Source organism: Mytilus trossulus, chromosome 3 (assembly GCF_036588685.1).
Source record: "Mytilus trossulus isolate FHL-02 chromosome 3, PNRI_Mtr1.1.1.hap1, whole genome shotgun sequence".
NCBI classification, from domain to species: Eukaryota; Metazoa; Mollusca; class Bivalvia; order Mytilida; family Mytilidae; genus Mytilus; species Mytilus trossulus.
The window spans coordinates 36,499,444-36,521,673 of record NC_086375.1 but is presented as its reverse complement, the minus strand read 5'-3'; the positions used below and the strand labels follow the sequence as shown (position 1 = coordinate 36,521,673).

Below are 22,230 nucleotides of genomic sequence, written 5' to 3'. Positions count from 1 at the left end.
GGGGAACGTGTTTTTTGACATGTCACGCCCTATCTCAAAAACAATTTATGATTATTGCTTAAAGCTTTACAAACTTCTTTGTTTTATTAATCTTAAAATCTGTATATTTTTGGGTTTTGATTCAAAATTTCATTTAAGTGATATTTAGTTTTTTGTAAAAAAAAAAAAAAAAAGAGTGGGGTTTCATATGTCCCGCCTTATCTCAAAAACAATATATGATTATTGCTTAAAAATTTCTCAGAAACTATTTATGATTATTGCATAAAACTTCCACACAAGGCGTCGGGCGTATCATGCGCTCATGGCGCAGCTGTTTATTTTTTAAATCTGAAAAAAAAAATACCATGTCAAGAAATATGCTTTTAAAAAGCCTATAATAACCCCTAAAATTCAACATTAACAGATTTTAACAATTAAATCAAGATGCACAAAGTTTTAAGTGTTGTCAGAATATAGGGTTCATTTGTGCTTAAACAATATCACAATAACAATAAAGTGACCTTAATTTTGGACAAGGTAAATGGCATAAAGCCAAATTTGTCAACTCCTATTGCATGAATGGGAAACTGACCTTTCAATTCTCAAGGCTAAATAAGTATTTTATAGGCTAAATACAAACTTACCTGTCATGGTAGAATTGCAATCCGAGTGATACTGTTGTTTCTCAAGTCACCATAAAACAGCGGTACACTACACATGCTAATGCTGCCTTTATTAATAAAAGTTTTTTTTTTCCAAAAAAGACAGTTTCTTTTCTGATATCAACATATTTGCAATATGTTTTGAAACTGCAATTTTCTCTGTATGTTAAAGTGTCGTTAATTTTTTGTTTCAATTCAGCGTTTCATTTGTTTTCCTCTTATAGTTGGTGCGTTTCCTTCGTCTAAGTTTGTAACCCGGATTTGTTTTCTCTCAATCTATGTTTGATTTTTGAAAAGCGGTTTACTACTGTTGCCTTTATTGGACGTCTTTTGATATAGATATATAATAAGCTGACGAATTGTTCAAATATATCCTAAAATGTTATTAAAACCTTGATGGCTACACATGTAGCTGTAATACGGTGAATTTTGTTAATAAAAGCCACGGTATAAAATATATTTTTGGAAAATCGGCTTTATCTCATTGAAATATTTTTTCCCCCGAGGTCTGAAAATAGATAATAATAATAATGAAACTGCATGTTATGACCTTGTCTCTGCTTCTACTTTACAGTGATTAATATGTGTAGAGCCATTGTTGGTGTTTGCTTGCTAGCTTTCATACAGTCATTTGTATCCTTGGTTTTAACCTTTGTGTATTGTTGTAAGCGGTATCCACCAAAAAGACTTGAGGAGTTGTTAGGAGTGTCTTCTTAATTCTTTCAGGTAACAAAGGTGTTGTCACAACAACTTAATATGTACTCATCCTTACTAAATTTTCAAACAGTTTTCTTTAACATAAAATAAAAGCACTATTTGGGGGATTTTTGGTCTTGCGCTTTTCTAAATAAAAGATACTATCAAATTTATACAATATTTGTTGTTGTCGATGGGGTTTCCGGCATAGAATGGACACATGTTTCTGCAGGTTAAAGCTTGCCAATATAAATACTATTCAACTGACAATTATAGTTTGTTTTTTCATATGTTGTGCTGTTGCATCATTGTCCCAGGTTAGTGGAGGGTTAGGCCCCCATAACATTCTAATTGTTTCTTTCCCATGATGACAGCCTGTAATTCAGTGGTTGTCAGTTGTTGCTGTTTATCAAAAGATGTTAATTGTTTTGTACCATAACAATGCTGTTTTTTTCTTCTTCTTTGAATTGTTTAATATTTGTCTCTTGTTTGCATTGATTGATATTTGTCTTTTGTTTGAATTGTTGAATTTTTGTCATGCCACGGCCGTTTTAAGTTTGATATGCATATATGCTGTTTTGATTTTGCTAAAATGCTTTACAGTGACTAATATTTTTTTTATTTCAATGTCATTTGGTCTCTTTGGGAAAGTTGTCTGATTGGCAATAAATATATTACATGTTATCCATAAGGATACCACCTAAACTAGAAGGTCTACTTATATCTTCATCTCTTTTTTAATGTTGACTCAGATTGGCAACTGCAACATTAGAATGTAAGAAAAGCTTGAGAATCAACTTTTCAATAGTTAATTTCCTGTGATTAATCAAATTAAGTACAAAGTTTGAAAAAATTACAATATGCCAAGTATATGAACAAAAGGTTTTCACTATTATGCTAATAAGTTGTTCAAATTTTGGCAAATCTATCAGATTTTGGTAAAGACTGTACTATTGATCCTTTCAATAAATATTATCTCTCAAGTCCAATGCCCATGAGGTCAAGGCACAATAGACAAACAACTTGATTTGATCAAGGTGAAATAAATGCATGCTCAATAACAGAGTAATATGTCAATATATGATACTAGCGAAAAACATCATAAACATGATAAAAAATAATAAAAATAAAAATACATTTGTTTATTGATTTTATTTGAACAGCTTTCTAGCTTTTTAATAGTGGTGCAAATAGGCATCAACTATTCAAATATTCTCCTTAAAATGTAAATAACAATTCCATATTTTGTATGACATAGAGTATTGTACTAACTTAAATTTGCTCTTTACTGTTTTCTAAGCATTATGTATTTTAAAAAAACAGTCAATTCTGAACTATTCATTGCATCAAATTACAATGTGTGAAATTATTTTCTACATTCTTTGTGAGGCATGTTTGGCTGTGTCAGAGGAAAAATATACAGAAAATCTCTGTTTACTTCAGCAAGTTATGATTCTTATCTTAGACTTAGAATTAAAACTAAATCAAAAAGCAATATACATATTTTGATACCCTGTAGCTTTAAAAAAGCTCACAAAATTACTTTTCATTCCACATTTTTTACCAAGCATGATATAAACACTCACTAAAGTTTTGGCAAAGTATAATAAACAAACCAATTGAACATACATGTAGTTCGGAATTTTTAACAACCTAAATTAATATTTAATAAAAATGACCTTGCTATGAATTCTAACTTTAATGTATAAATTGGTTAGACAGACAAAGCACGATCAAATGCATGCCACATGGTGCCTACATGGGAGAGTTTAAAAATGTACAAATCACAGGCAGATTTAACCCTGTCCTTCCAACCATCAAGGAGATACACATGGTTGATGCATAGACTTGTATAAGTCCCAAACCCCACATGGCCTTAGATATGCACAGCAAACGTATCTTAAAAATAATAGTGGCATAAAATTTATATGGGATTCATAGATAAACTAACTCAAAATATGAAAAACTTTTAAAAGCCAAAATAAAGATATAATGTATGACCTTCAAAAAGCCTCTTATATCACAGAAACTAAAAGTACATCATCAAGGAAGTAGAGCCAGGAACCCCATTAAATTGCCCTTTTAAGAAGTTTTTTTTTTTTAAACTTTTTCGAAATGAAATCAAACGGGTATGCAATGCTAGAGGCATATTTAAAAGTATAAAACGAAAATTATGTATCTGTTTCATATTTATGAATATTTTAGGCAGAAATAAGAATAGATTTCATTTTCGTTCATTTTTCTAGAAATTTTCCCACCTATATATATATGATTATGTATGTGACACCACCCCTTGTCCATTTAAATTTATATTTAAAAATAAAGAATATGGTACATAAAGCCTATTTCAGCAAATTTGTGGGCAAAGGGTGGTGCCACTGTAAATTTTCACAAAACTATCATAGAATTCTGCAAAAAATCAGTTTTTTACAGAATTCCCCTTCATTTAGATGTCACGATTACGTCACTAATGACCCTATTGATCAAAAATATGTTTTAACTGAAACAATAGGACATTTTAACACATGTTTTAATCAAATATCCACTACATTACCATATTGAAATTCCTCAGATTTTTAGGGTCAAAATTGTGAGTTAGTTAACCAACACCTTTGTTGATATATACATTTTGTACTGTAATAACCAGTCAGCATGGAATATAGGTTGATAGCAAATTGCAATGCTATATAATAAAGCTTTAAACAAGTGAGATTATTATCATTAACAGTGATTATCAAAATTAAAAAAAAATTACAACTTTTGTTAAACCATACAGGATAGGCCACTCAAATAAACACACGTTTCATAACACTCATTCATATATCACACACTATTCAGTCCACAACCATAAGAGAACATCTAATTTTGGTCTTTCCGGTCATTCTTTTACAAAAACATTTCACTATAATTCTCAATATCAATATATATACTAGCTTTTGTTTTTCTAAATTCTAAATGGATTATTCATCAAGAACAAAAGACTTCATAAAAAAAATATCGTTTACAGATGACCAACAACTACATACCATATCATCACAAAATATCATGGTCATATAAAAATAGATCGTTCACAGCCTTCAAAGGAATGTATCCATATAAAAAAAAGTCCCATAGAAGATACCAAAAAAATATGAATATTATTTCCACCATCCCCTAAACTGAGTATGAACCACAACTTTTTCTTGAGGACTAAATTGTAAAATAGTTGTTATAGCATTCAACATTTGTTGTTTTGACTGAGGATCAGTTGTAATCAGAAACTTATACGCCACATTTTTCAAATATTCCAAATTAGCCCCTTCTCTTGATTTGTCTCGTTCGCATTTTCTGATTTCTTCTTTCATTCCTTCTATTTTATCATGAAGCTCTTCTTCTCTTGTACTAGCAGTGACTTGTAACTCCCTAAGTGCTGTTTCTAACTGATGTTTTTGTTTCCTGAGTGAGTTGATCTCCACATCTTTTCTCGCTATCTCCTGAGAAAAGAACAACATATTGGAATCGTTCTGTCCTAAACTCCGTAAATTAAGAAGACGTGAAACTGCTTCCTCTTCTTCTGTCTTTTGGCGATTTAAATCTTGTGGAAGTTCCGCGGATGCACCAGAATCTGGAGGATTTCTTAGATGTGGATAATATGGATTTGCTTCAAAATTCTGATGTCTGAAAAAGTCTAATTCTCTATCTTTTTCTGCTAGTAATGACACAGTTCTGTCCCTTTGTTTCTTAATTTCCATTTCAAGTTCAGACATTTTATGACGATGCTCTGCTTCTGTCAGTGCCACATCATGTTTATGTTTTTCTGTTAGATTTATTGTGGCTTTATGGGAGTTTTCTGCTTTCTGTTTTAATTTTTCACATTCATCTTCATGCTGTAGATGATGTGATTTGACTTTCTCTCTTAGATCTGTTATTTGTGATCTAAGGGCCTCTACTTCTTTAGTTGGTCCAGTATCCTATAACCAAAAAACAAAACAAAAAAGTTAGTAGTTTCAATAATTTTCCTTGGAGATAAAATAACATTGGTTACAAATGAATATAGTAAGAGCATTGGATTATACATGCATAGGCTATAAAACACATATACTTAAAAATGTTGTGTTTACTGAGGCAAAACAATTAATTATAAAGTTTTTTTCATTTTAGCCCGAATAATGGAGAACAAGTTTTCTTTTTATTATCTAACAATTGAAATCAAATTGTTAGATTTGAAATGTAATTCCAAATTGTTGGGTTACTTCATTAATTATTACTGAAGTTATTTATTTTATTTGTAATACTTGTAGATACGATTTTGGGTATTTGCGCATACATGTAACGTTGCGCTCTTATGAATTGCTATATTTCCCGTTTTTAAAGTTTTATGACGTTTAGCCTTTTACGTACGTTACGTTGTCTATAGTTTTTATTCATTACAAATTATTTGATTACGGAGACACATCGTTATTTATAGAGAGATCATAATCGGTAAGAAATAATTTATGTACATTTTTAAGAACAATATTATTATTTAAGGTGGTATGGGAGTCTAAAATAAAAATGATAGAATTTGTTTATACTTTGCCAAAATGTAGTATCTATTGATACATGTTAAAAAATATTATAAAAATGATAGGTCACCGTGCATTTGTTCAAGCTACGGGTCGTGACAAAATGACACATTTTGTATGGATTATACAGGAAAAAACACCATTTTGTGAATAGAAACTAAACGAAATGATAGAATTGTAAAATAAATTAGGAAAATATAGCTTTCAAACAATTCTTTGATAATATAAGAAAAGATAGGGTCACCGTGCGTTTTTTCCAGCTAAAATACCAAGTAGGAAAATTCCATGAACAATCCAACAGAAAAGGCACTGTTTTAGAGTTACCTCCCCTTAAAATGACAATTTCAAAATATTTAAAAACAACCAAAAATAATCTACACTTGTACATATATTTATATTTATAAGTTATATTCGTATAAATTGGATCTTTTAAATATAAAAACACATGAAATATCTGCATTCTTGCATCAAATTTTGCTAATTTGATAGAAAATATGGACCTTAGATTCTCTGTTTTTTACAATCCAAGATGGCGAAAGACACCCATACCACCTTAAAGAAGAAATATTAAGAATTGTAAAAGTATTTATAAAGTAATATTTATTTCAATTAACTTTTTACTTTAACAAGTTATTCATTAAGCGTGAAAGAAAGTGTTTCCTATTGTTTGTTTAGTATTATGATTTTAGTGTTTTAAGTTATATTTTTACTTACGATGTATGTTTATGTGTATTTGTATTCTATTGTAGAGAATCGGTTGATATAATATATGAGTATAAGAAGCCAAAATTAAGTGTAATTTTGAGGAATAAAAGATACATATTTATACCGCATACTTGAGTTATTGTCTTATTATAATTTGATGCCTGCCTGAATGATGTGATCCGCTACAATTCTCGATTCACTCCAAAAAGATGGATAGCGAAGAAGCGTATGAAGAATCTCGGAAGAGAAGAACAGTTAATTTGTCTCAGCTAACTAAGTTATACAATGAATTAGAAACAAAGATGATTTCACGGGATAATGTGAAAACTGTGAAAACACTATTCACAAAATTGTGCGACCGATATGAACAATTTAAAACTGCACATCTGGAATGTTTGGATTTGTGTACAAACTCGGATATTTTTGAAACACTAGAAATGAACTTTGATAGTTCACAGAAAAACTTTACAGAATTTCGTGAAAGATTCAATGAGTGGATGCGCGAACAAGAAATTGCAAAAGATGAAGAAGACAAGAATAGCCGTGTCACGTCAGTGTCTCGGACTTCATCGTCAACACAGTATAGGCTGAAGCTAGCGAGGGCCAACCGCTTAAAGGCCGAGGTTCAAGTGAAGAAAATGGAAGAAAAGCAAGAACTAGAACGCGCTCGTCGAGAAATAGAAATGAAAGAACAGATGTTAGAAAGAAAAAGTCAGCTAGAAGAAGCAAAGTTAGAAGAATCTGTGTGGCAAGAAGAAGAAGAAGAAGAAGATACTGAGGTAACATTTAAGAACCAGCAAAACATAAACGTGCCATTTAACACAGAAAATAAGACACTTAATAATAAGGAACATGTTATAACAAAGAGTACAGAAAATGCCGTTTCAAGGATAGAGTGCACCACTCCCGGAAGTTTACAGTCAAGCAGCATCATCGATACTGCATTCCAAAGATAAGCATCAACACTACAAGAATGATTCAATCTACCTAAACCTGAACTTTTGACTTTTGATGGAAAACCCACAGATTACTGCAAAAGAACTTTGAAACGAATGTTGAATGTAGAGTTACAGATGATCAGTTAAAGTTAAGTTATTTAATACAGTATTGTAAAGGTGAGGCTAAATCTTCGATTGAAGATTGTGTATTGTTAGAGAAAAAGGGTTATGAACGTGCTAGGTCTATTTTACACTCACGTTATGGCAGGTCACACATGATAGTTAGGTCTTATATAGAAAATCTTGTATATGGTGCCCCGATAAAGGCGTCAGATTTTGAGTCACTTTCAAAACTAGCTCTTGAAATGCAAAAGTGTGAGATAACTTTATCACAATTAGGATATGTTTCTGATATAGATAATACTGATAATCTTAGAAAGATTGTAAAGCATTTACCTATGCATTTAAGGGTAAAATGGGTTGATATTGCTCATTCCATAACTGAAAATGGTAGAGAACCTAGATTTTCTGATTTAGCAAATTTTATTGATAAAAAGTCTCGTCTAGCTTCGTCAATGTTTGGTCTAGATCTCGTAAGAGAAAACTCAAATACATATAGAAAAGATATAGACAAACGTACTGATATTAATACAAGAGAGAAGGTATCTACATTTGCTTCTAATAATATGTATGACAGCAAGGCTACGACACAAGATCGTAAATGTATTTGGTACATGTAATAATTTAGAATTGTGTGTTAAATTCAAGTCTATGAGTTTAACCGATAGAGTCAATTTTGTAAGAACTGCTAAGCTATGTTTTAATTGTTTAAAGGGTAAACATTTTTCAAGGGACTGTAGAAAAGCTAAAATGTGTACTGTAGAAAGTTGTAGCTCTAAACATCACATTTTAATGCATAGTTGGGGTAAAAATAACAACACTGATCACACGGCTACAAAGGTAAGCGTCCATTGTTCATCCGCCGGGACAGTTATTAAGAATTGTCTAGGAATTATACCCGTCGAGGTTAAAGGGTCAAATCGGAAAACTTGTCAAACTTATGCCTTGATTGATGATGGAGCGGATAAAACGTTATGTGACGAGCGTTTGATAAAAATGCTAGAAACCGTAAGTAGACCGGTTACATTTAAAATGACAACAGCAACAGCACAGCGAGTCCGACATGAAGGTCAAGAGGTTGACTTACATGTACAATCAGTTGGCAGCAACTGTCCGATAACACTTAGTAAGATAATAGGCACCGATACACCAGAAGCACACATTCCCATAGAAGTGCGTTCAGGTAGTAGTCATGAGCCATATGCCGTACGAACACGCTTAGGATGGATCGTTAGAGGACCAATCAACAACACAAGCACCAGTGATGTAGTTAACATCAATTTTGAGCATGCAGATAATGTACTCTTGCAGCAGCAGTTAGAGCGACTTTGGACCACTGATTTTCTCGATCAGCCTAGCACGGAGAAAGTATGCATGTCTCTGGAGGATAAACGCGCCTTGAAAACAACGGAGTCAACAATAGCCTATGAAGATGGACACTATAAACTCGGATTACCGTGGCGAGATGAAAATGTAAAATTGCTGAATAATTTGTTAGGTAACAGTAAAGTCGTGATAAACGAAATACCTAATTCGAAAAGAGCACCTTCAGATGAAATTTTGAAGTCAAACACAGCGTTGCCGACCGATCGCGCACTAGGCGTAATATTGGACATAAATGATGATGTCATCAAATATAAAGCCAAACTCGAGGAGAAGCCGCTGACAAGACGCGGAATAACTTCTACGGAAAGTCCGATATTTGATATACTCGGATTTATTGCGTCAATCATTTTAAAATGGAATATTATATTACAAATTCTAAGTAGACTGTCAATTAAGCTTGGATGGGACGACCCTATACCAAAGGACAAAGAAGAAGAATGGCTAAAATGGAAATCGACACTGACAGAAGTTGAAAATATATCAATACCTAGATGCTTCAAGATAAAAGACATGAAATATATATTTGATGCTCAACTTCATATGTTTAGCGATGGTTCCAAAATTGGGTATGGAGCATGCGCTTACTTACGTCTCGTGGACACTAATGGAAAAGTGAACTATTCACTTATTCTGGGAAAATCACTTTTAGCGCCATTAAAACGGGCAACAGTTCCAAGACTAGGTGCTGTAATTCCTTTGCAAACTTTACAAAACAATTATATAAGAATTTAAGATTAAGATGGATGACATTGTAATCGTTGCGGATGACCATACATGGAGAGGACAGTGGCCATTGGGCCGAGTAATTGAGGTCATTAGGAGCCGCGATAGTCTTATACGTAGTTGTGTGATCAAAACAAAAGAGTCAAAAATTTTAAGACCAGTAACAAAACTATGCATACTTGATTGTTCTCAATAGAATTTACAATAATTAATTGATATTTTATTAGTTTTTTGTGTGATGACAATTTTTAAGAAATGTCATGGTGGGGAGTGTTAGATTTGAAATGTAATTCCAAATTGTTGGGTTACTTCATTAATTATTACTGAAGTTATTTATTTTATTTGTAATACTTGTAGATACGATTTTGGGTATATGCGCATACATGTAACGTTGCGCTCTTATGAATTGCTATATTTCCCGTTTTTAAAGTTTTATGACGTTTAGCCTTTTACGTACGTTACGTTGTCTATAGTTTTTATTCATTACAAATTATTTGATTACGGAGACACATCGTTATTTATAGAGAGATCATAATCGGTAAGAAATAATTTATGTACATTTTTAAGAACAATATTATTATTTAAAGAAGAAATATTAAGAATTGTAAAAGTATTTATAAAGTAATATTTATTTCAATTAACTTTTTACTTTAACAAGTTATTCATTAAGCGTGAAAGAAAGTGTTTCCTATTGTTTGTTTAGTATTATGATTTTAGTGTTTTAAGTTATATTTTTACTTACGATGTATGTTTATGTGTATTTGTATTCTATTGTAGAGAATCGGTTGATATAATATATGAGTATAAGAAGCCAAAATTAAGTGTAATTTTGAGGAATAAAAGATACATATTTATACCGCATACTTGAGTTATCGTCTTATTATAATTTGATGCCTGCCTGAATGATGTGATCCGCTACACAAATGATCAAAGATATATAACATAATATATAATTCAATAACACTGAAAACAAAAGCAAATAATTGCTCTGGGTATTTTTGTAAACACAAATTTTCATTCTCAATATTTTTGACAAACCTTTGTGTTTTTATTTTTCAGAACAGACTGAGCTCGTAGTTTATATCTTTCAAACTCTTCCTTTACTTGTTCATAATCATCTTTAGCTTTATCACAGAATGGACAGTCATTTAAAGTTGCATCTTCCTCATCAGTAAATAAATCTACAAACATGACAAACATTAAAAATAAGAAAGAAATACCTGTGATTTGCATACATTTTTCCTCCCTCAGTACAAACTAATTACTTGATGTTCAGGGGTTGACTTTTGTTGATGTGGTTAATAAGTATTTCTCGTTTCTCGTTTTTTTATATAGATTAGAACTTTGAATGGTTTTACACTAGTCATTTTTGGGGCACTTTATATCTTGCTGTGCAGTGTGAACCTAGGCTCTGTATTGAAGGCCATGCTTTGACCTATAATGGTTTACTTTTACAAATTGTGACTTCGATGGAGAGTTGTCTCATTGGCACTCATACCACATCTTCTTATTTGATATAAAAACTCTTTTTTTGCCCTTACATCATAAAAATATGGAATATTTTAATAAAGATAAGGGGTTGAAGTCATAAAACTTTGCTCAGTGCTCGGAGCAAAAAAATCATGCTCGAAACTTGAAATCGGGCATTTTGATTGGTTGATTTTGGAGTATGAGTACAAAAAACTGACTCCAAAGTTTTATGACCGCAAGGCAAGGTCATCTGTACCACTTTCTTTATAATAAATCAGGTGCTCTATATATCATGTCATTGTGTAAATGTATAGAAAAGGAAGTTAAATCAAATAAAACAGCAAAAGAACCAACCTTTTAGCTTGACAGGATTTTCTGAATGTTTGTTGGCAGATTTTAACAAGTCTTTGAGGTTTAATATTTTTTCAGCAAAGACCTGTGGATCAGATGTATCATCATCTTGACCATAAGTCCCCGACGACTGAGACTGACTCAGTGCCGTGTTCTCTAGATCTAACTGAGTCACTCTTTCTTTAAATTTCTGTATAGTTATTTGGTCCTGGCATTTAAGTCTCTCATACTCTCCAACAACCTTTGATATTTCTGAAAGTTTGGTTTCCAACATGGCTACCCTTTCTTCGCTATGGATAGACTGCTGCTGAAGTATCTTCTCAGATTCGTCCAAATTCCTTTGTTCTTGGTTTATATGTTTTTGGTTTTCAACCTAAAGTAAATAGAGTTTCATTATTGGAAATTCCTTTCGATATTTCCTTGAATTCCAAATGCTTTTTTTGCAGTTTAATTTCTTTTAAATCTGAATGAATGATTTGAGAAAATTGCATATCTTAGTAGTTACTGACCATAATTAATTCCATGTAATAATTCTAGTTTTTCTGCCATAGTATAATATTACATTAAGGTAAAAATAGATAATATCACATTTTTATTCGCATGGCATTATATTTTAGCAATCAGGCAGATCTGATTAGAAGCTAAATAGTCCATCCCAGTACTTTTTTTTCTTGAACAATTAAAATTATTTATCTATCAGTTCAAGAGTTGCAGCCTTTAATTGGTGATTGACAGTCGCAAACACAGTTTAAGTGGCGAGGCATAGCAGAGCTAGTAAAACAGATATTTGCAACTGTCAAATCAGAATTGACAATAGCAACTCTTACACTTCAGTACTGATATTAGTATTCCAATGCACAACAAAAAGAAATTGTACATTCATGACATTAGAGCTTGTAAAAGTGTAAAAGTTAAGATAGAGCTAAATTATGCAAAAATTCAAAAATGGTTTTAACACATTTATAATGTCTGGGCAAAAGATAACATCATTAAAATGAAAAAGCCCAAATTAAAGATTATTTCATTACAATATCATTAAACATTTTTTGTAAGTAGATTATTTTTCATTTCGAATACATTGTATTAATGGTACATTGGTGGATTCCAGCAATTCAAAATGATGGTCCAAAGGCATGTCAATTGTGAATTAGACAGTACAAAATTTTCACATAGAGAATTCAATACAAACTTATCAAAGAAGAGCGGAAGATACCAGAGGGCAGTCAAACTCATTAATAGAAAATAAACTGACAACACCATGGCTAAAAAAATAGAAAGATCTGTGAATGCTTTGAATGAGTAATGTTGAGGTTCAAATAAATTACTAATTGTTATATTGTTCAGTTTCTATTAAACAATTAGAAGTAAAAGCAAAGACTAGTTGGTTTTCAGTCTGGATTATGTGTTACAATAAGGTGAAGTTTATAACTTCTAATTGTTTAACAGTGCCAATATATTGCTTTTTTAATGTTCAGTTTTCATAGTTTTAAATTCATAAGAGTGAAATTATTTTTTAAGAATTTGACACTGCATAAACCTGGATCATCAAAGAAGCCCCACAAAATTTGACTTTACTTTACCTTGAGACGTTCCATTTGTTTCTGGAGCTCTAAGAACTCAGGACTTGGTTGTTTTGCCTTACGTTCAGATTCCCTAAGTTTTTCTTTAACATTCTGAAGCTCAGCTGACAAATCTTTCAGTCTTTTCTCATACACCTCTGATAAATTAGGAACTAGTTTTTCTTTTTCTTTTAAAGCTGCTGTTGCATCCTCCAGCTAAAAAATATAGAATTTGAAGTTTCTTTACTGAGCCTGAGCCAGCTCACAAAGCCTTCCCCAACCTAAAAAGGGAGACGTTTCTTTTTATTTCTGATTTCAGACAATCATAGTGTATTACACCTAGTGACCTCAAAACCTTAATGGGTCTTTCTCTTATCATGTTTTTCCACAGTTCAAAGTTGCAATTCCATAAAAAAAAAATATATGATTAAGCACCAGGGTATCATTTACCTCTAAATGTTTGGTTTATATTTATTAACTACGACCCTATCTTGGAAAAAGTTACTTTAAATCAATAGGGGTCTTCTTCTAAATCATATATGGCCTGATATAAAAGTTATCTAATATAAAGGATATACAGAGTTGTCTCATTGTCAATTAGACCTCATCTTCTTATTTCTATTCTTTATATGATTTAGCATCTGGAAACAAATTTCCTGCTGAAAGTTCTGTATTTTTTTCTATAACTTTGACCATAACCTTAGACATGGTGACATAAAAAGCAACACAGATCTTTTTCTCATTATGTGCGAATAAAAATAAGAAGATGTGGTATAATTGCCAAAAAAAACCTCTCCACCAGAGACCAAGTAACATTGAAATTAGACACTGACTATCTATCAGCAAAACCAAAGGCATATTCAGCTATAAAATGCCTGTAAATGATGTCCTATGTAAATATATCTGATTTAGCATCAAGAACCACTTTCCTGCACAAAAATCAACCTAATTCTAGTAAATATGACCTTGACCTCAAAATCAATTCTTCATCTAAAGGGATGAATACCTGACTCTCAAACTGTTCCTTTATAATTCTCTCAGCAGACAGTAGTTTCTGTAATTCTCTCAACATAACAGCATGATCTGTCTGTTCCTTTTCTCTATCTTTCTGCTGACTGATTATCTTTGACTTCAGCTAGAATTAAAAGACCATTCTTTTAGAATCGTAATCCAAAGTTGAACATTTGATCTATATTATCATCAGCAATAAAATCATCGGGTAGTTTATGTTTATCTTACACCATTCAATTAGATTTTCAAAATTTTAAAGAAATTTCTCAAGTATTACATGCTATTTTTTATAAATACTCACCACTCCATAGACACAGCATAAACATAACCTATTTTAGTTCATTTGTCATTCTATCAGTAATTTCATGTAGGTATTGTGTGGATTTTTGATTTCATATAGATATTGATTGGAATTTTGGTATATAAGTATAAAAAATATGCTATATCAAATGTATAGTCATTGATGATAACATTAACAGTACCAATTTTATTGTACCAGATTGCATTTCAAAATTGATGTCTCTTCAGTGTTGCTCAAGGCTAAAATTTTGCATACCTCTTGTACTTGTTCTTCCAGCTGTTGAAACTTTTGTTTGGACTGCTCTTGTTCTTCACTGATTCTTTTAGTTAATTCTTCATTTTCTGTCTGAAATTGTTTTCAATTTATGCATATTTACTAACAATTTATGAATATGTACTTACATTAGCAACAGAGATGGGTCCGATTACTTTCAATGTAATTGATTAAATTACAATTACTTTGGCATTTGTACGATTAAATTAAATTAACGATTACATCATTTCTGAAAGTGTCTGATTAAATTAATGATTACATTGGCAAAGTAATCATGATTACATCTGATTACAATGAATAAAAAAAGAAATGATGTATATTATAAAATGACAACCTCAAACTTCATCTATTTAATAAACCACAAAAGTTCACTACAGACATACATGAACATTGTGTCACCCATTACACTTTATCATCATTGATCTCTGAATTATTTTAACTTCAATTGAATCTGGCTTCATAAAGAGTTTGCTGTTTGTCTTCTGACCTCTTTAGACTTTAAACTACTTCAAGGTGCAGTTTATGAAAGTTAAAATATGGATGACTATGTAAGATTTTAATAGAATTGTTTAAACAAATTGTTAACAAAATACAATACTATAAATCAATGCATTTAACATGTCCAGTCCAAGTACATTACTAACATTTACTTATTTGAAACAAGATATTTGTCCAACTTTTAATTTAGTTTGTGCTAATTAGATAAATTTTCACATGTCTGATTAATCTTTTATTTTATATATTGTCCTAAAGCTACATTATGTATAATACTCAATTGGAAATTGCAATAAAAACAAACCTTAATTGGTTTCCTACCTGTCAATTCAGAGTTGACAAAAATCACAATATTAACAAAAGATTATAATTCAGGGTTAAAGAAAAGAATAATATCACTTAAATATAAAAAAAATTAACCAAATATATATGTACACCTTTAAATTGTGAATATATGTACAGTATCTTTTACTAGAGACATAAAATTGCATTACATGTATCTTCTTAGGCTAATGATGACTTTAAATACTGTAACAGTTTATTTTTTACTGAAGTATACAAATCAATTATAAACATGCTTTATAAAGAAAACCAAACTATCTTAACTTGTTGAATATTCATTCTATAAGAAGAACAAAAAGGTTCATTTATTGACCATAAACATAGTTCAAGTTTTTTTTCATTGTAATCAGAATGTAATCATAAAGTAATCAGGATTACAGGGCATTTTCAGAAGTAATTGATTAAATTAAATTACATGTAATCAGATTTTTGGCTGATTAATGATTACAATGATTACTTGGAAAATTGTAATCAATTACAGCTGATTAACGATTACAATTACAATTACCCCAACTCTGATTAGCAACACAAAGGATGCCACATGCGGAACAGGATCCGCTTACCCTTCTGGAGCACCTAGTGTAAGCAAAATTTTATTTAGAAACAGATAAATAAATATGTACATCAATACAATACATGGAATGGAAAACAAGCGACAAGTCACTTATACAAATTCCTCTCTCTGGAGCACTTGAGATCACCCCAGCTTTTAATTGGCTCATTTGCTCAGTATTTAGTTTCTAGTATGTAATATTTTGTGTACTATATATTGTAATTAGTCTGTTGTTCTATTTTTCTTTTCTAGCCATGGCTTTGCCAGTTTATTTTCAATTTATGAGTTTGAATGTCCCTCTGGTATCTTTAACCTCTCTTTAACAAACCAAAATAGTCAAGGTGATCATGAAATTCAGAAGTCTGTTTTCTTCAAATTTCTTTTCTTGGATTGCTGTGTCATTGGTGATTCACCACACCCCTTTTTATTCATAATAACTACCATATATAAGGCCTAACAGAAATTCATTTTAGGATATCATTTGTCAATGAATTTTACTGTTGTAAACATTGAAACTTACATTGACTGAATTTAATTCTCTTGATGTCTTTTGGTTTTTGTGGTACTGTACTTCATCAACTTCTATCCCAATTACCAAATAACTTTTTATTGTTTTTTTAGTATTATCATTTATATTTATTGTAATGAGGTCCCTCTAGGTTATACAGTTCCTTCTGTATTAACATATTTATTTATTTTGGCAATCAAATTTTATATTAATTTTTTTTAGAGTTCCTGATAAAGGTATATAAAAATCATTTCAAAATGTTATTTTCATTTTCTGATATGCAAGAATGGAAAAAAGACTATTACATAAATTTTTTTGTAAAGTAACTATGTTTGCAATAATCTAGAGTTATCATTTAGAATTACCAGAAGCCTTTTCTTATCAGCAACATAACTCGCTTCTACTTTTGATTTCTCCTGTGTAAGTGTAAACAGTGATGTTGTCAGAGTCTGTAAATGGTCCTCTTTAGGTTTATCATCACTAGAATCTTCATTAGAAGACTTCTCCTAAAACAAATATTTTTATCAAATTAAAACCATGAATGATGTGTAAATTAAAAGGACATGTGCATTGAATTTTTGATACTGCAAACCAACTAATTTAGGAAGCATTTGTTTTATTTTTCATGTTTTTTTTTAATTACTTTTTGAAGTAGAAAAAAAATGTGAAAATACAATTGTCAGGAATATATGTAGTTTCTGATAAGCTTTTGTTTCATCAAACATCTCTTGTTTTTGAACTTGCTTTGTTTGTTATCTAATTGATGTATGCTCCACATGACCAGACCTTTAATGCATATGGAGCAATGAATAAGGGAAACTTAAATGTCTTGTTTGTTATCTAATTGATGTATGCTCCACATGACCAGACCTTTAATGCATATGGAGCAATGAATAAGGGAAACTTAAATGTCTTGTTTGTTATCTAATTGATGTATGCTCCACATGACCAGACCTTTAATGCATATGGACCAATAAATAAGGGAACCTTAAATGTTTTGTGTGTTATCTAATTGATGTGTACCTGACATCTCCTGACCTTTAATGCATAAATACCAATCATGGAAACTCAAATGCAAAATTTAGGAATTGACAAAATCTATAAATATGAGTAGATGATCATTTCTGTACACTAAAAATAAATACTTTGTGTATTGTATCAGAGATCCTTGTTTAATTCCTACAAGCAGGTAACACCTCCCGAAAGAAAGCTTATTTTTTATAAGCTAGAGTTAGAGGAGGAGATAGGGTCTGCGCAATGCTAGGCAGTGTTGTTGTAGAAGTTAAAAAAAAAGTACATGTTCCAGCCCCAGCCCCGGGGAGGAAATTATTAATCAAATCTACTCTAACATCGTTAGCTTGATTTTCTAGGCACTTTATATAAATATATAAAGCTGAAAAATATCCAGATATAACATCGCATAAAAAATATGTAAGATAAAATGTATATAATGTTTTTTTCAATCTTATGCAAGTTCAGACACAACCTGATTCTATTTTGAGGATTTACATTGATATTTGTGAAATATTTTGGCAACAGCTAGCAATAATAACACATGATTCACAAAGGCTTTCTTATTCATAGCTCGCAATACAAATAAATTTGCTTACAATGCATGATAACTGTTACCTCAAAGGAAAAGCAGGAACCCCATGATTCCAAAACATGCAGCATGCAAGTAAATCCTTGTTATTTGAGCTTTTATGCAAAACAAGGTATGAAATAAATATGTTTGGAAAGCTTTTAAGAATAATGCCACTGATTTTTTTGTTTTAAGATAAAATAATATTTATGTCCATGAAACTCACCTCTGAGTCAAATAATAGAGCTAATAGAGGTTGCTAAAATGCAAAATGTTACAAAGCATACAACACCTTAAGACTTAAATAAATGTCATAAAATCATACTCATAAAAAATGGAAAACTAGGAAAACAGTGGGCCCTGTCCACAACATCTGTATTGACCTGCTCAAAAGTCATCGAATGATAAAGTTCTCTAGCTGCTTTGAGAAACTCTAAAGTGATTCCATCAAAAATTAAATTGGATGTCAACAGTACTTAAAGACAATTGAAACATTTAAGAATTGAATGCTTCTTTTTGTAAATTTATTGGGGTGTAAAAGCGTTGACCGAAGTACATTTTGTATGAAGCGCTTCATTCTAAAAATGTATGCACAGTCAATGCTTTTACAACCCTAGTATAAAGTTAAAAAAAGAAGCATTCAATGCTTATAATTATATCCTGAAAACACGATTTTTATCAAGTTTTATTTAATTCACCTGTGCACTTTATTGTGGGACCTCGTGTCATCATGGATGATAAATTTTATTGTCTAATGCAATTGCTTATGTAATGTGCAGTTAGCCAATCAGAATTACGTATTATAATGAAACATACTTCTAATGTAATTATTAAGAGGTAAAAGTCATGCCTGTATTGCAGGATTTATGGATGGGAAAACCACCGTCATATCAGTTAAAAGAAGGTCATGACAAGTTAATCCAGCTCACCACAGAAATATTTTGGTTAAATAATTATTATATAATTAAGATCTGACAGTATTTCATGTATTATGTTATATATAGATATTAAGTACATGAATTGAGAGGGCTTCTTAAGTTTCATTGTAAGTTAAATTGATGTGTGTAAATGCATACTTATTTTAAGAAATTTCAATTTGGACTTTTTGGTACCCTATTCAAGGCAAAGTATACATAAGAGAAGTAATTAAGACTTTAATCAAATGTAGAACTTTTTGAACTGCTTTGAATCTAAAAAAAAAATTGAATGCTGGATTTTTCACTGTTTTTTTTCTTTCTTACACTCTATACATCTAGTTCTAAATATATCTTTTACATGTTTTAGATCAGGGCAAATTACATCTGAACATTGAAAAATTATGAATTTAGTAAAAAATTAAAAAAAAATTAATCATGTTTATTATATATTTATGATAGACTTTTATCAAAAATATGAAAACAAATATTATCATGATTAAATGTTTGTTTAAATGCTAAATTCATAATTTTTCAACATTCAGGTGAATGAATTCACTCTGACAGTTCTAACTGCATACAAAACAATCTGGTGGAGAAAAATCAGACCTGAATTACCTTTCCCTTACTTTTGAATACAATATTCTGTGGAAGCACCTGCGATTTTTTTATATTTTCAAGTTTTGATATTTTCTCATGCAAGAAAAAATATATATTTCACTCAATTCACATAAAATCTTGAGACAAAAAATGATAAGTCATTAACTACGATGTAGTAAGCATAACTTCTGATAAATTTTAGACAAGAGAGGCTTCTGTGAAAATTAATGTGGAAATAAGCTTAATTCTTCAAAAGTAGAAAATTATGGAATAAGTGAAGTTTTTTCAAAATTTTAATTTTATTAAATTCTGTACATACTTCTTGGCTGACATTCAGAGGGTCTTGTATTGAATGTTGGTTCTCATCTTTATCTTTTTGTCTAGAACTGGTTAATGCCTTGATGCTTGCTTCCAATGCATCTTTTTCTTTAATAACTCCTTTATAAGCCTGGATAACATCTACAAAAGTTTATTACATACAATGAACACTGTTTCTTTAAGGCCATTTATATCATGTGCAAAATTTATAAGCCCACAAATTAACTGTAACTTATTTTAAAACCCCAATAACATTTGGACGGTTTTGCTCAAAATTTCATTTTGATGAAATATTTTGCCAGGTCACTACACATGCTACAGAGAATAGACAGTTCAAAGATGTAAATAACACAGAATGAGTTAACCCCAGTACTATCAAATAAAACCAAATCTTGTTTTTCTTGTTCAAAAAGAGATTAAATTTACATTGAATTTCATATCTATACTACATTGTTGTAGTACAAAAAATGTATATGTTATCATAAGTGTATGGTTATAAGATACTTTCATTTGCCATTTATTTTGTTTACCCGGGAAGATTTGGATTGTTTCTACAACTTGTATTCAAGACCTATCAGCTATTTCATGTATTTTAAGGGTCCAAACCATAAAGATATTTATCATCAACCAACAGTTTAATTTCCTTGTGCTTTCCTAAGGACCTTATTCAAAAACTTGTAGCTATCATGCAAATATTAAAATTTACCTCTTAGCTTTGCTTCATACTTTTGTAACTTTTCCTTTTGTGCCTCAACTGTTTTCACTAGTTCAGATCTTGTTGCTCTATCCATGGTTCTGAATGATCATCCCATTTTGTTTAAATTTGCCTACAAATAAAAGCACAATCCTTATTTCATAAACACAACATTCTTTGGAAAAACATCTCATCACGTTTGATGTGAGCAGTTTGCATTGAATATAAAAGATGTATTAAATTGTTATTGAACTACATGTTTCATAAATTGTTGACAAAGATATGTGTCTCGTCTGTATGTTGTTTTGATAGTATGATAACTTTATAAAATTATCAACATTTAACTATGCAAAACATTTAAAGTCAATGAACCATGACTGAAGGAACATACATGTATGCAATATCCATGGAGATTAGAAATGCACTATAATTGTTTATTATAAAGAACTGTTTTTTTGTACTGGTATGGATAGTAAACCCCATATTGACAGAAACAAGTGCCTGTGCATTGGTGCATATAAAAGGAAGCAAGTTAACTCGTACCAACGAAAACTCGTACCATGTTAACTCTTACCAAAAAAGTTAACTCGTAACACTGGGAAGCCGTACCACTGCAAACTCGTACCATCAAAAATATATTAAAAATTAAGAATATTTTATGGTATTTTTTGGAAAACCTAATAAAACTAATGTTAAATTACTTGAATTTTATACTGGATTTTATAGACAAAAATCCGAATGTTTTTCTACAAAGCTTTATTTTTTAAGCTGATCTTTCAAAGTAGCTATAATCCAGAAGAAAGAAAAAAACATTGCTTTAACTGTACCTTAAGTTGAATATCTATATCCAAATTAAATTAATTAATGCTGTAATCCATGATCACAAATTGAATGCTTGGTTTACAATTGCTGAAAACCATGTGCTTTTTGGTGGAAAAATTACTTTGGAATGATTAAAATTAAATTCAATAATTATCAGTAAAAGATTTTAAAAAGTCTTTTCAAAAGAGACAACAAAGCAAATCTTTTTTTTTTATACTGGTATTGATAGTAAACCCCATATTGACAGAAACAAGTGCCTGTGTTTACAAAGGTACGGGATAACTATAATTAATAAAAAAAATAAGGTTTCATTTTTTGTTGTTGTTAGGTACATTGGAAACATTTTTTTTAATAACATAACAATGAGTAGTGTACATTATGCTCAGTGTGAGTGTTTTACAGCCATGCTGTATCAATATTTGGTTTACCGTTGCTTGTTCTCTGTTCTCTGGTGACAAATTTTAATGTTAAAGTTTTTGAGGATAACTCCTAAAACTGTCCGAACGTTAGCGGAAGTGTGTTGGCATTATTTTATTTCAGCTTTAAAGGCTTTTTTGATAGTAATATTTGATATGAAACCTATTTCTTGCAAAGTGAGCAATGATATTCAAAACAATACTATTTAAAAGGATGTAAATATTCAATAAACAGTTGTTTCTTACAAACCGGAAGTAAACAAATAAA

General features: G+C 30.7%; 1 protein-coding gene and 2 long non-coding RNA genes across 4 annotated transcripts; 2 read left to right on the top strand and 1 right to left on the bottom strand.

Moving 5' to 3' along the window:
- Positions 1–3,719: 3,719 nt before the first annotated feature.
- On the bottom strand, positions 3,720–22,023 carry LOC134711361 (GRIP and coiled-coil domain-containing protein 1-like). 2 transcript variants are annotated; one of them, XM_063571915.1, is made up of 11 exons: positions 21,975–22,023; positions 20,737–20,857; positions 20,032–20,171; positions 18,425–18,457; positions 16,982–17,122; positions 14,701–14,790; positions 14,140–14,268; positions 13,155–13,349; positions 11,578–11,947; positions 10,792–10,934; positions 3,720–5,287 (listed from the first exon to the last, which is right to left on the bottom strand). In XM_063571915.1, the coding sequence occupies exons 2-11, from the start codon at positions 20,819–20,821 to the stop codon at positions 4,475–4,477; spliced, it is 2,139 nt and encodes a 712-aa protein (XP_063427985.1). In that variant the 5' UTR covers positions 20,822–20,857; positions 21,975–22,023; the 3' UTR covers positions 3,720–4,474. The 2 variants fall into 2 exon arrangements, with proteins under 2 accessions (XP_063427985.1, XP_063427986.1); XM_063571916.1 differs by lacking the exon at positions 18,425–18,457 and having other exon boundaries at positions 3,723–5,287.
- On the top strand, positions 5,604–6,714 carry LOC134711363 (uncharacterized). The gene is made up of 2 exons (XR_010106179.1): positions 5,604–5,798; positions 6,631–6,714. It is a non-coding gene; the product is annotated as an uncharacterized LOC134711363 (long non-coding RNA).
- Positions 9,782–10,614, top strand: LOC134711362 (uncharacterized). Its single transcript, XR_010106178.1, has 2 exons — positions 9,782–10,291; positions 10,531–10,614. It is a non-coding gene; the product is annotated as an uncharacterized LOC134711362 (long non-coding RNA).
- Positions 22,024–22,230: the final 207 nt, after the last annotated feature.

Bases quoted from the DNA above. Each gene is read 5' to 3' on its own strand.
- LOC134711361 (XM_063571915.1), bottom strand. From the start codon at position 20,821: ATGGATAGAGCAACAAGATCTGAACTAGTGAAAACAGTTGAGGCACAA. The intron at 14,791-16,981 runs GTAATTCTAAAT...AAACAATTTCAG, and splicing joins CTGATAAGAAAAGGCTTCTG to ACAGAAAATGAAGAATTAAC. The intron at 14,269-14,700 runs GTATGCAAAATT...TTTTAATTCTAG, and splicing joins TGGAAGAACAAGTACAAGAG to CTGAAGTCAAAGATAATCAG.